Source organism: Bufo gargarizans, chromosome 1, assembly GCF_014858855.1.
Source record: "Bufo gargarizans isolate SCDJY-AF-19 chromosome 1, ASM1485885v1, whole genome shotgun sequence".
Classification (NCBI taxonomy): Eukaryota; Metazoa; Chordata; class Amphibia; order Anura; family Bufonidae; genus Bufo; species Bufo gargarizans.
This window is the reverse complement of record NC_058080.1, coordinates 221,104,932-221,119,389: the sequence shown is the minus strand read 5'-3', so window position 1 is coordinate 221,119,389 and position 14,458 is coordinate 221,104,932. Positions and strand designations below refer to the sequence as shown.

The following is a 14,458-nucleotide window of genomic DNA, read 5'->3' as shown; positions in this document are numbered from 1 at the left end:
CCTTGGCCAGCCTCCACCCCTCCTCTGCATAGAAACACTTAATTTTATATATAAAATATAAATAAATAAAATATAAAGAACAAAACACAAAAAACTTAAATATTTCAAAATAAACAAAAAACGCTATATATAAAAGAACCTAAGAAAAAACTTCCTTATAGAAAACAGCCTCCATATATATATATATATATATATATACATACACTCACCTAAAGAATTATTAGGAACACCATACTAATACAGTGTTGGACCCCCTTTTGCCTTCAGAACTGCCTTAATTCTACGTGGCATTGATTCAACAAGGTGCTGATAGCATTCTTTAGAAATGTTGGCCCATATTGATAGGATAGCATCTTGCAGTTGATGGAGATTTGAGGGATGCACATCCAGGGCACGAAGCTCCCGTTCCACCACATCCCAAAGATGCTCTATTGGGTTCAGATCTGGTGACTGTGGGGGCCATTTTAGTACAGTGAACTCATTGTCATGTTCAAGAAACCAATTTGAAATGATTCGAGCTTTGTGACATGGTGCATTATCCTGCTGGAAGTAGCCATCAGAGGATGGGTACATGGTGGTCATGAAGGGATGGACATGGTCAGAAACAATGCTCAGGTAGCCCGTGGCATTTAAACGATGGCCAATTGGCACTAAGGGGCCTAAAGTGTGCCCAGAAAACATCCCCCACGCCATTACACCACCACCACCAGCCTGCACAGTGGTAACAAGGCATGATGGATACATGTTCTCATTCTGTTTACGCCAAATTCGGACTCTACCATTTGAATGTCTCAACAGAAATTGAGACTTATCAGACCAGGCAACATTTTTCCAGTCTTCAACAGTCCAATTTTGGTGAGCTCGTGCAAATTGTAGCCTCTTTTTCCTATTTGTAGTGGAGATAAGTGGTACCCGGTGGGGTCTTCTGCTGTTGTAGCCCACCTTTCTTTCCCATTCTGACATTCAGTATGGAGTTCAGGAGATTGTCTTGACCAGGACCACAACCCTACATGCATTGAAGCAACTGGCATGTGATTGGTTGACTAGATAATCGCATTAATGAGAAATAGAACAGGTGTTCCTAATAATTCTTTAGGTGAGTGTGTATATATATATATATATATATATATATATATATATATATATAAAAAAAATTCTTCCCAATAATTCCTCCCCTCCTTGTTTAACCCCCCCTCCCTAATGGGATTGGTGACACTTTAGGGGAAAGTATGTTTAAGCAATTGTTGAAGTATACCATATGTATATTGGCTTGATATTTTATACAATATGGGATCACAAAAGTTTTTTAATAGAACTACACATGCGTTTTGGGGATTTAAGCCTATATGTGATGATATATGTTGATACTGGATGTTTATTTATTGTAGTTTATTACTATTTGCATTTTGAAAGAACCGCGTTTTTGGGATGTAAACCTATTTGCGATTATATATGTTGACACTGGGTGTTTATTTATTGTAGTTTATTACTTTTTGGACACAAATATGCATTTTTGTATATATTACTGAAGGAATAATTGATTCATAAATTCCAGACCATGGTTTGAATATACGGTACCTATATAGCATCGGAACTCCTCCCCTCAGGTATCAATCACCCTATAAAAAGCAATTCATGTGCCATTGCTGTTCACCACTGAAAAAGGAGAATGTGTCTCCGAAACGCGTTTGGTGTTCCTATGCAGTAATTTGGCACTTACAAAAAGCTTTGAAATTGGACAATACTGTGGATCCTCAAAAATTGTAACACGTATGTTACTAAGTACTATAACCTCTATACTAACATTGCACAGAGGCCGACACTCTACCTGCTCTAGGATCCAGTGAGAAAATACAGAGAATGCTTTCCGATCACGTGGGACGCTATCTGACTAAGCCGGCAAAAGCAGTGGGGAACGGGTTCCACTACAGAACATACATCAGGAGCGGTAATGTAATCAGAACATTGTTTCGCTCACACATATATTGCGCTAGTGACTTCTTTTGGATCCATAGACCTTGTGGTTTAATATAGAGGACACCTGCAAGAGAGAGGTCCTGTGATATATTCACTTGCCGCTGAACGTGGCCATATAGCTCTGGGATGCCCTTCTGGGAGAAATATTTTCTTCCGGGGACCTTCCATTGTGATGTGCCAATGGCCACAAATTTTCTAAAGGCCTCCGAGTCCACCAGTTGATATGGCAGTAGTTGGCGGGCTAGCAGTTCCGACAAGCCAGCGGTCAGCTGTTGGGCAAAAGGGTTATCCAGCGTCATCAACTTTTTACGCTCGAACATTTGGGCCACGGAAGCCTGCCTTCTGCCAGATGAACGCGACGTCACAGTGGAAGGTGGAGTGGAGGACAAATGGGAAGAGAGGAGGCAGGACGTGGAGCGCCGGGAGTGTGGATTTGTGGGTTCTGAAGGCGTTGCTCCCACTGGGCTCGGTGATAGGAGGCCAGGTGCCTTCTTAAGACGGTCGTCCCTAGGTGAGTGTTAGGCTTCCAAGACTTATGTGTTGACAGCACAGGCTGCAGATGGCAGCACTATTGTCAGCAGCTGACACATTAAAAAAAGCCCACACTTCGGAGCCATGTGACGGCGTCCTGGGAGCGCAAGATGTGACCGTGCATGGTGGATGGCTCGCTCCAGATAAATTAGCAGTCTGCTTTTTGCCTCCTGTGCAATGTGAGTTTTGCCTGCTTCTCCACCCTATCTGCTGCTACGTCTCTCCCTCTCTACTCCCCTCCTCTCCCAATCTTGTGGGCACCCACGTGACGTCCATCGACACGTCATCATCGTCACCTTCACCACCACTGACATTAGAGATCTCGGAGTAGGCAGCAACAGCGGGGACCACCCTCCTTGGGCTGATCTGGGTACTGTCGTCAGACCGCTGGGTGGCGGCTGTTGCTACCTCCTCCTCTTCCTCATCCGATGCCAAGAATGGCTGCGCATCGGTAAGGTTGTGGAAACCGGTGTATCGCATGCCTCAATCCATATTTGGTGGAAGCAGGTATATAGAGCCCCTTAATCAGTATTTTGTAGAAGCAGGTATATCGCAACCCTCAATCAGTATTTTGTGGAAACCGGTATATAGAACCCCTGAATCAATATTTGGTGGAAGCAGGTATATGGCACCCCTCAATCAGTATTTTGTGGAAGCAGGTATAATAAAACCTTCAATCAGTTTTTTGGGGGGGCAACAGGTATATCACGCTCGTTGCAAATAGTTGTTCCAATAACGCTTGTCCCTCTATATACCTGCAGTATCGCAGCAGAACCGCACACAACTGCTGCACAATACAAATGCACTATAATATACTTTCTATGTTAGAAAGTATATTATAAGTATATCACACCCCTCAGTATATCACACCTATCGATAGCACACCTATACCAATCCTTAAAAGGACTTTTGTGGCCCTATTAGCTAGCGTTTTGTGTCCCTAACGGTCTGTCCCTGCTCCACAAAGCAACCTCTCCCTACACTGGCAAAACACAGAATGTAAAACATTTAGCAATTTACCATAGCAACCAACTCGCCTTAGACCCTACAGGGAAATTTCCCCGTGAGCCAAAGCCCACAGGGCCCTCGAGCCTTCACAATGGTCGCCGGCTTGGTACTTAATGGTCTTATGCTCTCAGCATTAATGTAGGCGAATCAGGTACCTATGAACCTCAACCAATGGCCACGGGTGCCTTTCTGAATTCACCTGTATCACCATCTTCAACACTTTCATACAGTTGAACACTGTGGAAACAGTGACAGTATTTTGTGGTGTACTGTGGTATTTGGTTCTTCTGAGGCAGAAGTCTGTGCTGCACTGTGGTATTTGGTTCTCCTGGGGTGGTGTTTTGTGCCTCACTATGGTCTTACTGGCCCACCTACGTATGCAAACCCTATTTGTGTTGACCCCACCTTCTGTCAAGTTAGACCCGCATAAAACATGGGGCCAGTTTTATTTTATTTTTTCCAGCGCCAGTTTAAATTCCCAGTCCACCCCGGAATTAGCAATCAATCCAACCTCTTATAATTATGGTTAACTGCTCCCTTCTAGTAATTTTCCCTTGTACTAATTTTGATCAATCTCCTTGACTATGAAAGTTCCCTACATACAGCTGTAGGCACATTTTTGTAGAAATCTGTGTGAATCTTGAATAGATGCGTTTAATTCTCCCTCAATGAACAACCTGCTAGTGCTAAAGTAACGAAGTAGAAATGCATAACGACATAAATAATAATAAAAAGCACATGCACGTTTGGCTACAGACTTTGTTTAAGGACAAAAAAAGAAGAGGAGGATACTGTGAATCTCTACACACTCCCTAGTCACAGAAAGCTTACTGAATCAGACTAACAAAATACAGAGTGGACCATATGGCCATGGAAGCTCGTACTGCCTGCATTTTCCCCGCAGACAAAGAAGGGATTGAGAGTTGAAGGCAAAGAGAGAAAAAAAACAACTTTCTGGCTGATGAAGCTGTTGTCTGGATGCAATGATCCCACATCTCAAGGCTTTATTCCAGGCTCCGACTGAGACGTGATATGTCATATGATTAGCATCTTTCATATTTACAAGGGTAATAGAAGCTGCTAGGCTTTAGAAAAAGGCGAGAGAAAGAAGGGGCATATGCTAAAATGGATTTAGCATTTGAAAGAGAGAAAAGAGATTGGATAAATACACTTAAACGAGGATTTAGTTTTACTCCTGTTGAGCTCTAATGGATTGTTGATTGAGATTTTAAGAAACTATACGGAGATGTCAGCAGTAATTTAAATTAGATAATTCAATGGCCCTAGATTTCATTTTTATTAATTTTCTAAGCCCGTTGCTTCAAGATAATTGAACAGCGCTAATACATTTAAGGAACTTTTCATGGAAAAATAACATACCCCTCCAATAAATAAAAACACAGGATTTGTGTGTAAAAGCACTGTTCTCAATTAATTTTCTTCCAATAAAAATAACTAAACTTGGAATATATTGTGTTTCACTCATAAATCATGATCTGTATTTCAAATTCTAGTCACAAACTGCTACCGTGTGACGAAGTAAAACATTAGCATTCATATAGTTATACAGACATTGAGGAAAATACACAAAAATAGTCACACAACTATAAGCAAGGAGTACTCTAGTGCCACCTAGTGTTAATGATATCATTTATTGATTACATTTTTCTTTAAGGGTCAAAACACATATAACACAATATACATATAAACAGAATTTAAATAGGATTAAATAAATATCAGAATTTTGAGACAACTCTCAGGCAGATGAGCTAGTTTCTGTGGTTTAAAAGATATCAGTAGATGTTTCTTTGAGGCAAGTGGTTGATATTATGGTGGTGTGAATCTTAAGGTCTTACTAACAATGAAATAGATAAGTATTAACAAAAATGTGCTGATCTCAAGTTTTCAGTTTTTAGCCCAGAACATGGGAAGACTCAGGGAAATTTGTGCAAATATGACAAAGATGAAATAACGCTGGATTATCTTCACTTTCACATAGATCCAGACCAGTAGTAGAAGGTTAAAGAGCCTTCTTCATTTAGATCTGGAAGAGAGATGTAAAAGAAAAAGTCATGCAAAGCACCTCTGAAGATTAGAACACAGAGATAGCTGGATTCTGATTTAAAGGGGTTGACAGACAGTATTATTTTAAATAATTCACAGCGCAACAATGATTTTGCTACTGAGAGAAAAACATGTGATTTATACTAAAATGAGCGCGTTGATTCCAAATATGAATTCGGAATTTGCCTGACACGGCTACATTTTAACCCCTTGGGATTTTCCATTTTTGCGTTTTCGTTTTTCACTCCCCGCCTTCCCATAGTCCTAACTTTTTTATTTCTCCATTCACATAGCCTTATGAGGGCTTTTTTTTTCAGGACAAGTTGTAATTTCTAATGGCACCATTTACAGTGGCATAACATGTAGTAGGAAGCGGGGAAAAAAATTCTAAATGAGGTAGAATTGGTAAAAAACGCAATTCTGAAAAAGGTTTTTATTTTATTTTCTTACACTGTACGCTATGAGGTAAAATTGACCTGTTCTCTTCATTCTCCAGGTCAGTACGGTTACAACGATACCACACTTATATAATTTTTCTTGTGTTTTAATACTGAAGAAAAAATTTAAACCTTTTTTTTTTTTTTATAACCATAGTCTAGAAACATAGAATGTGTCGGCAGATAAGAACCATTTGGCCCATCTAGTCTGCCCAATATACTGAATACTATGGATAGCCCCTGGCCCTATCTTATATGAAGAATGGCCTTATGCCTATCCCATGCATGCTTCAACTCCTTCATTGTATTTGCAGCTACCACTTCTGCAGGAAGGCTATTCCATGCATCCACTACTCTCTCAGTAAAGTAATACTTCCTGATATTACTTTTAAACCTTTGCACCTCTAATTTAAAACTATGTCCTCTTGTAGCAGTTATAGAAACATAGAACTCCTATAATTCTGACTCCTATAAGTTTTTTGTAGTTATGTGTACGGGGCTGTCTAACTTTTTGATCACTTTTTATAAAAATATTATTGGGTAGTTGAAGTGACAAAAAATGGCAAATTGGCTGGTTTTATTTTTTTGCCCGTTATGCCATTAATATTGTTAGATTTTAATAGTATGGGCATTTTTGCCACGGTGATGCCCATGATGTTTCTTTTTTTATTGTTTAAGTATTTTTATTTTAAGGAAAGGGGGGGTTGATTTGAACTTTTTTTTCCCCCTTTTTAAGTCACCTTGGGTGACATTAACTGGCAATCATTATATAGACACCATTGAACACTTCATTTGCACTATACTAATACAATGCTGCCACCTAGTGCCCTGTATTGGTATAGTCATCTAATAGGCACCGAAGCCTGCTTGAGGCTTCAGCCTATTAGATCAATGTAACAGGTTCCTACGATCTCAATCGGGGAACGCTGTTACCGGAGCGTAAGTCGCAACTTCCGCTTCTGGACTGCACAGATGCCGTGGTTACATTTCATCACGGCATCTGAAAGGGAAAATGTATGCAATCAGCCTTATGGCTGATCGCATACAATTGCCGCGGGTTTCTGCTATTTAAAATAGCAGAAACCCTGCGGCTCTGGCGCCCGCTGCATGTGCGAGTGGGCGCCATGTTTGGGGATCGGACTTCTGCCGTACATGTATGGGGAGGTCCTTAAAGGGTTAAGTTATACATGCAAAGCCTATTCAGTTATAATATTAATGCATTATATTGGACATATTCCAATGGGCATGTCCAGACCTGTCCGGACGCACTCAGGCTGATGTCAGCAGTAAGTATATAAGGCAAGCTGGACAGATTTCGATAAAGTGATCTGTTATAGTGCTATCAGTTTTGAAACTTAAGATGGATAAACGCAAATGTGTTAACGATCCAGACGATTTCTGCTACATATGTGGCAAATACACTACTTATGATCAGTGCAAGAATCTGACAAAGCGATTGCGTCTTGCAGCTTGGGATGCATTTGTGCTAGCAGTGCAGAACTTCCTTGGGAACAGACGAGCTGCAAACTGTGCTGAATTAGTAGACAACATGCTTACAGCATATGGCCAACTTGGCTGCCAAATGTCATTGAAAGTGTATTTCTTACATTCCCATCTTTTTCCCACCCAATTTGGGACACGTAAGTGACGAACATGGAGAGCGGTTCCATAAAGATATTTCTACAATGGTATCAAGGCCGCTGGAATCCCATCATGATGGGGGACTACTGTTGGTTTTTGCAACAGGAAAATATGACTGTTCGCAAAAGCAGATGCCTGAAGCACTTTTAACAGTACTGGTCCTTGCTCAAGTAAGCCTTTTAAACTGAAAAACTAGACTTTTAGAAATTTTGTTATTCCATTACATTTTCATACACTGTTTTCTATGCAAACTTTGATGTAGATCAGGTAATTGTTGGAGTAAAACTCGATTTGTTCAAAATTATTCAATGCTTTCAAAGCGCTTAATTCATTTAGGCATACTTATGCATAGCAAAATTGCGTGACGTGTTACAATTCTGACTTCGGATTTGTAATCCGCACACTCGATTTAGTATAGGACAAATGGTTTTTGCCCAGTAGCAGACGAAAAGTTTTTTTTTCTTGCGTGGTAATGGGTTAATAAAGAAAAAATAGTAATTTCATGCTTCCTGGGTCCATGGCCAGTCTTTACTTCCTGGTACCACTTGACACAGAAATGTGACTGCTCACCCAATCATTGCCTGTGGTGGGTCAGGAAGTAGAGATTGTCGGATAACTGCAATGCATCAGACTGGAGTGGTAAGTTATCACTGTTTCACTTGCTCACTCTGCTCATTTTTTTAAGAAAAAAAACAAAAAAACTAATTTGGTTTGAATAACAGTGATGAGTAATTGTGGACTTTCAAAATTGTTACAATAAAGCCTTACTAAAATTATATCCTACAAACACCTTAAATGGTGTCTGTCACCAGGAAATTCACCAGGCACAAAGTACTTTTAATCCATAAGCAGCAACTCAGTTCTGTCAATCCTTTTTTAAACGCTATGTACACCTAGCGTGTACATAGGAGGCAATTTTTTAACGATTGCTTTTTTAGCTAAAAATATTTTTTTCAATTGGCCTTTATTAAAAATATTGAGCTATTTTGTCACAAAGGGTTAACAGTTTTTCTAGCTGTGTGAATCATACCTTCACTTTCACTTTGTGCCATAAACCTTATCTCTAAATTTCTTATTGGACTAAAACACTTATTTAAGCCACATTCTTATCAGTAAGATAAGAACGGAGCTATAATGAGTGTTTGTAAGGGCAGAGAGCAGAGATAAGTAGTCCGTCTGCTCCTGGTCTGAAGGAAAAGACAGAAAATTGAAAGGGTGCTACTAGATCATCTCAGCACTGTACAGAAAAAAGGACACCATATTTTTAATAAAAAACAATTAAAAAAATATTTTTAGCTCAAAATGAGTACAATGCAATAATTAAGAAAACAAATTGCCCCCAAAGGTGTACATAGCCTTAAAGGACCAATTCAGTTATCAAGTCACTTTAAGGGTCTTACATAATCTAAACCACCCATAAATTTCTCCATTTTAGAAACTATACACCCTCAAATTATTTAAAGCTTTGTTACCCAATAGGTGTTCCACAGGAAGTAAAGCAAAATCGGGGTGAAATTTTAATTTTTTTTTGCATATTTTCCTTTTCCTATATTTGATTTTTTTTTGTAACACAGCAAGGGGGAAACAGCAAAACTTTAATATTTATTACCCTGATTCAGCAGTTTAAATAAACACCCCATGTGTGATCGTAAACTGCTATATGGGCACACCACAGGGCTCAAAAGGAAAGGAATACCATACGGTTTTTAGATAGAAGATTTGGCTGGAATGGTTTTTAAGCGCCATGTCGCATTTAAAGAGACCCTGAGATACCCTACAGTGGAAACCCCAAAAAGTTATCCCATTTTAGAGCCTACATCCCTCAAGGATTTTTTCAAGGGGTATAGTGAGCACTTTGATCCAACAGGGGTTTCACAGAATTTAGAAACACTTTTCAAAAAATGTTTTTACAATAAAATGTTAATTTAGCCCCAAATTTACACATGGTGTAACAGAAGAAAAAGCATGCCACAATGTGTTATCCACTTTCTCCTGAATATGGCAACAGCCCATATGTGGTTGTAAACTGCTGTAAAGGTACACCGCAGGGCTCATAAAGGAAGGAGTGCCAATTGGCTTTGGAGGGCAGATTTGGCTGAAATAGTCTTTTGGGCACCATGTTGTATTTGAAGAGACCCAGAGGTGCCCCTACAGTGGGGACCCCCAAAAAGTGACTCCATTTTGGAAACTACATTCCAAATAAAAAATTCCAAAGAGTGTAATGAGCATTTTGACCACATGTGTTTTCCCCCAAAAATAAGGCACAGCAGATGGTGCAAAGTGAAAATTGCAATTTTTCCACAGGTTTGCCATTTCAGTGCCCATTGTTTGCCAATGTGAAAAGTAAGCACTCTTATTATTATGCTGGTCTCGTGTGAGGGCTCACTTGATATTATGATTTTGGGGAGATGAGGTGACAAAAAAATGGCTGTCCTGGCAGTTTTTTTTTCTTTATTTTAACAGTGTTGACATCATATTTTTATACTCATGGTCTTATGTTAGGACTTGTTTTTTAAAGGCTAGGGTGATGTTTCCATTGGTACCATTCTGGGATACATACAAGTTTTTGAGGTGAGGTGACAAAAAATGTCTGTTCTGGCACTGTTTTTATTTGCTTTATAGGCTACTTTCACATCTGAGTTTTCTTTTCCGGTGTTGAGATCCGTCATAGGATCTCAAAACCAGATGAAAACGCTTCAGTTTTGTCCCCATTCATTGTCAATGGGGACAAAACTGAACGGAGTGCACCAGAATGCTTTCCGTTCTGTTTCATTGAGTTCCCATGACAGACACAAAAGCGTTGCAAGTAGTGTTTTTGAGTGCGTCATGGGATACAGAGCAAGACGGATCTATCATTACCCTGTAAGTCAATGGTGCCAGATCAGTTTTCTCAGCCACAAAAGAAAACTGATCCGGCACCTATTGACTTACAATGGTTTTAGTGCCGGATCCATCTTGGCCAATTTTGAGGTAATACAACCAGATCCGTTCATAACGGATGCAATCGGTTCTATTATCCTAACGGAAGCGTTTTTGCTGACCCATGACCGATCCAGCAAAAACGCAGGTGTGAAAGTAGCCTTTTTTTTTTACGGCATTCATCTGATGGGGTAGGTCATGCGATATTTTTTATAGAGCTTGTTTATATTATTTCTTCAAAACTAAATGGCTTGAAAGAGGCACTTTTTTTATTTTTATTTTTTTACTTGAATTTTATTTTCAGCTTTTGAGAGCCTGATCCCTTTTGCAGGGAAGTACAGTACTGCATTGGAACTGTCAGTTTTAGGCCTCATGCACACGACCGTATGTGTTTTGCGGTCCGCAAATTGACGGATGACGTTCCGTATGGCATCCGTTTTTTTGCAGATCCGTTTTTTTTGCGGATCCATTGTAATAATGCCTATCCTTGTCCGCAAACTAGAAAAAAATAGGACATGCACTATTTTTTTTGCGGAGCAACGGAACGGACGTACTGATGCGGACAGCAAATGAATGGGTCCGCATCCTATCCGCAAAAAAAACGGAACAGACACGGAAACAAAATACGGTCGTGTGCATGAGGCCTTACACTGACAATTCGGCTATGAGATCCAGTCTGGGGCCCTCCGTAGCAGACAGGCCTCGAGGCCTTTGTAAGGGCTAGGGCTGCCAGAGCAGCTGGCACCAGCTATCGCATCATGGGGAGCCGATGGGGTGAGAGAGGGAGCCCGCTCTCTCTATAAACCCCTAGATGCTGTGGTCGGCATTATCTGCGACATCTAAGGCTACTTTCACAATAGCGTTTTTTGCGGATCCATCATGGATCTGCAAAAACGCTTCAGTTAGAATAATACAACCGCATGCATCCGTCGTGAACGGATCCGGTTGTATTATGTCATCTATAGCCATGACGGATCAGTCTTGAACACCATTGAAAGTCAATGGAGGACGGATCTGTTTTCTATTGTGCCAGATTGTGTCAGAGAAAACGGATCCGTCCCCATTGACTTACATTGTGTGCCAGGACGGATCCGTTTAGCTCCACTTCGTCAGGCGGACACCAAAATGCTGCAAGCAGGGTTTCGGTGTCCGCCTCCAGAGCGGAATGGTGACTGAACGGAGGCAAACTGATGTATTCTAAGCGGATCCTTTTCTATTCAGGATGCATTAGGGCAAAACTGATCCGTTTTGGACCGCTTGTGAGAGCACTGAACGGATCTCACAAACTGAAAGCCAAAACGCTAGTGTGAAAGTAGCCTAAGAGGTTAATCAGTCGGCATCAGAGTTTATAGTGATGCCTGCTGATACATCAGCCGGGCCCCTGTCACTGATCAAGTGAGCGTAGTTCTTGTGCCCGCTCGATCAGCTTGGAACCCCCTGCCAGATGCGCCATACATGTATGGCGAAGGTCCAGAATGGGGTAATCTACTTACCGTGTCACCCATTTACTTTAGTAAGACTGCGACAACTGTTTGACTTTTTCAAAACTGAAGTGAGTGGTGTAAAAATGCAAAATGTCACAAAATTATTGTGCAAATAAACCCAAAACTTGCAAAGCCCCTATTTTAAAGCCAGAATCCTGGGGAGTAGCACTTGATAACAAAACATGGTACATTTGAAAAAATGTTAAATGCCTTAGATCTTATAATGAATAATAGCTTGTAACATGAGCCCTATTTCCCCCTAAGCTATGCTAGGATATGTAGTTTGTTATTCATCAGTTTTTATTCATGCATGTGAAAAACGCATCCAATCCTAAAGCAATCCGGACAGATAAAACACACACAATGAACACAATCGCAGACAAAACTGATTGAACCTACGTGCAAAACAATCAGTTTTTCCCTGAACAGATCTTGACACAATCCGTATCACTCGTGTGAAGGAGGCCTTACAACCACTGCTCAACGACACCTTTAGGGTAACTGCACACGTTCAGGATTTATGTGCGGACAATCCACAGGTGTTCGCAGGGAAATCCGTGCGGTCAATCTGCATCAATTGGTACGGACTTTACTCTCCACATTCAAGTGAATGGAGAAAATACGGTCAGGAAAAATAAAATAAATTGACATGCTGCGGATTTTAAAATCTGCACGGAAGGTCAAAATACGCGCAGAAAAAAATCTGCATCGTGTGCATGAGAATTTCAAATTCTCACAGAATACAATGTACATGACCCACGGTGCGGATTTTCCGCACGCAATCCTGATCGTGTGCATTTACTCTTAAGGAGTAATTATGACTTCCTTTTATGACAATAGGTACACTGTCTCTTGGCCTGATTGATATTCAGATGGATTAAAGGGATTATCCAATCCTATAAAAAGCCCCCCAATATGCCAGGCCCACCACACTGAATATACTTACCTGGGTCCGCCATCCCTGCGCCGCTCCTGGTCCCTGCACCGCTGCTGCTGATTCTCCCTGTGCCCGGATGAAAACATTTGGTGTCGAGCCTCCCTAGTAACGGGGACAAGGAGCAGAGCGGGGAGTGGGGTAAGTATATTCAGCGTGGGGGCCCAGCATATGGGGGGACCTTTTATAGGATTGGATAACCCCTTTAAATTGTCTGGTTAGTTTCACATCTGCGGCAGAGTTCTCCGGCAGGCTGTTCCGGTAGAGATCCAGAGTTCACAGGATCCAGCATTGCCGAATACTAACGCCTGCCCACCGGACCTCATTGACTATAATGGAGTCCAGCAGAAATCTGGCCGCTACCTTGGAAATATGCCAGAAATCGACCGGGAAAAACCACTCCACTTAACGTTTTTTGTCCGGCAGATTCCCGGCATTCTATGCCAGAGATGACAGCCGTGAGTGTGAAACTAGTCTTACAAAACTAATTTTCAATTACTCCATTAGGGAGGAATTTTCAGAGAATATGGGAAGCAGAGTGAACCTTCATGAATAAGCCAGAACGGAGAGCTAACACAAACAGCATCTCTGCACAACAAGGCGCATCCATGAAAAGCCAGGCCACTGATTTCAATAAGAACTGTGCAGTGATTACATTTTCCTGAGGTGGTGCTGTGAACAGATTTGCAGTGTGGTTTACTGCTGATTGCTGGAGGTCCCAGTGGTGGATCCTTCTAACAAGGTGCAAAAACGCTTTAACCAAAGGTATTTTCCAGGCTCCTGATATTGATGACCCATCAGGATAGGTGTCCGGACATGCTGCACCCCACCGCTGTTCTCGTCAGCCTCTGGAACTGAGACTAGCAATTTAGATGGAACCAGAAGTACAGCTCCGTTCAAAGTGTAGTGGCCACTCACGTCACTGGGAGCTAAGCTGCAGTAACCCAGCATGGCCACTACACTTCAAAGTTATAGTTTCAGCCCTGGAGGCTAAAGAAAACAGCTGATCGGTGGGGCCGAAGCATGTCGGACCATTACTGATCAGATATTAATGACATATTCTAAGGATAGGTAATTAATATCAGGAGCATGGAAACCTCTTTAAGACAGAACTAGGTACGAATCATACCCACTCAGTTACTGGGGGCGTTTTATTTGCTTACCTTCACAGGACTTTGATTTGTTTCTTCTGTGTATTTGATGCCTCCTTTTCTTTGTTTTCTTGATAAAGTACAAGTATAGCATTTAGTCTTTCATCCCACTGACTTACATGTTTCAATCCATCTTTATGCTCTGAAATAAAAAATAAAGCTACATTTAGATCTTTTTGTATTCACAGGTACTATGCAATATACAGGGTTTCTCAAAAGTAAGGAAACCCATAAAACCTATAAAATGAATATGGTTTGGCAGACAGTGATCCAATTTTAGACAGAAGCTGTGGGGGAAGGGGAAATCTGTTA

General features: G+C 41.0%; 1 protein-coding gene across 1 annotated transcript in view; it reads right to left on the bottom strand.

Moving 5' to 3' along the window:
• Nucleotides 1-5,205: 5,205 nt before the first annotated feature.
• Nucleotides 5,206-14,458, bottom strand: part of ZGRF1 (zinc finger GRF-type containing 1) — a 105,795-nt gene continuing 96,542 nt past the window's right edge. Inside the window, exons 26-27 of the mRNA XM_044301756.1 lie at nt 14,159-14,288; nt 5,206-5,560 (exon numbers count right to left, since the gene is read on the bottom strand). Of these exons, the coding sequence (XP_044157691.1) occupies nt 14,161-14,288 (128 nt within the window). The 3' untranslated portion in view covers nt 5,206-5,560; nt 14,159-14,160. The remainder of the gene's footprint in view (nt 5,561-14,158; nt 14,289-14,458) is intronic.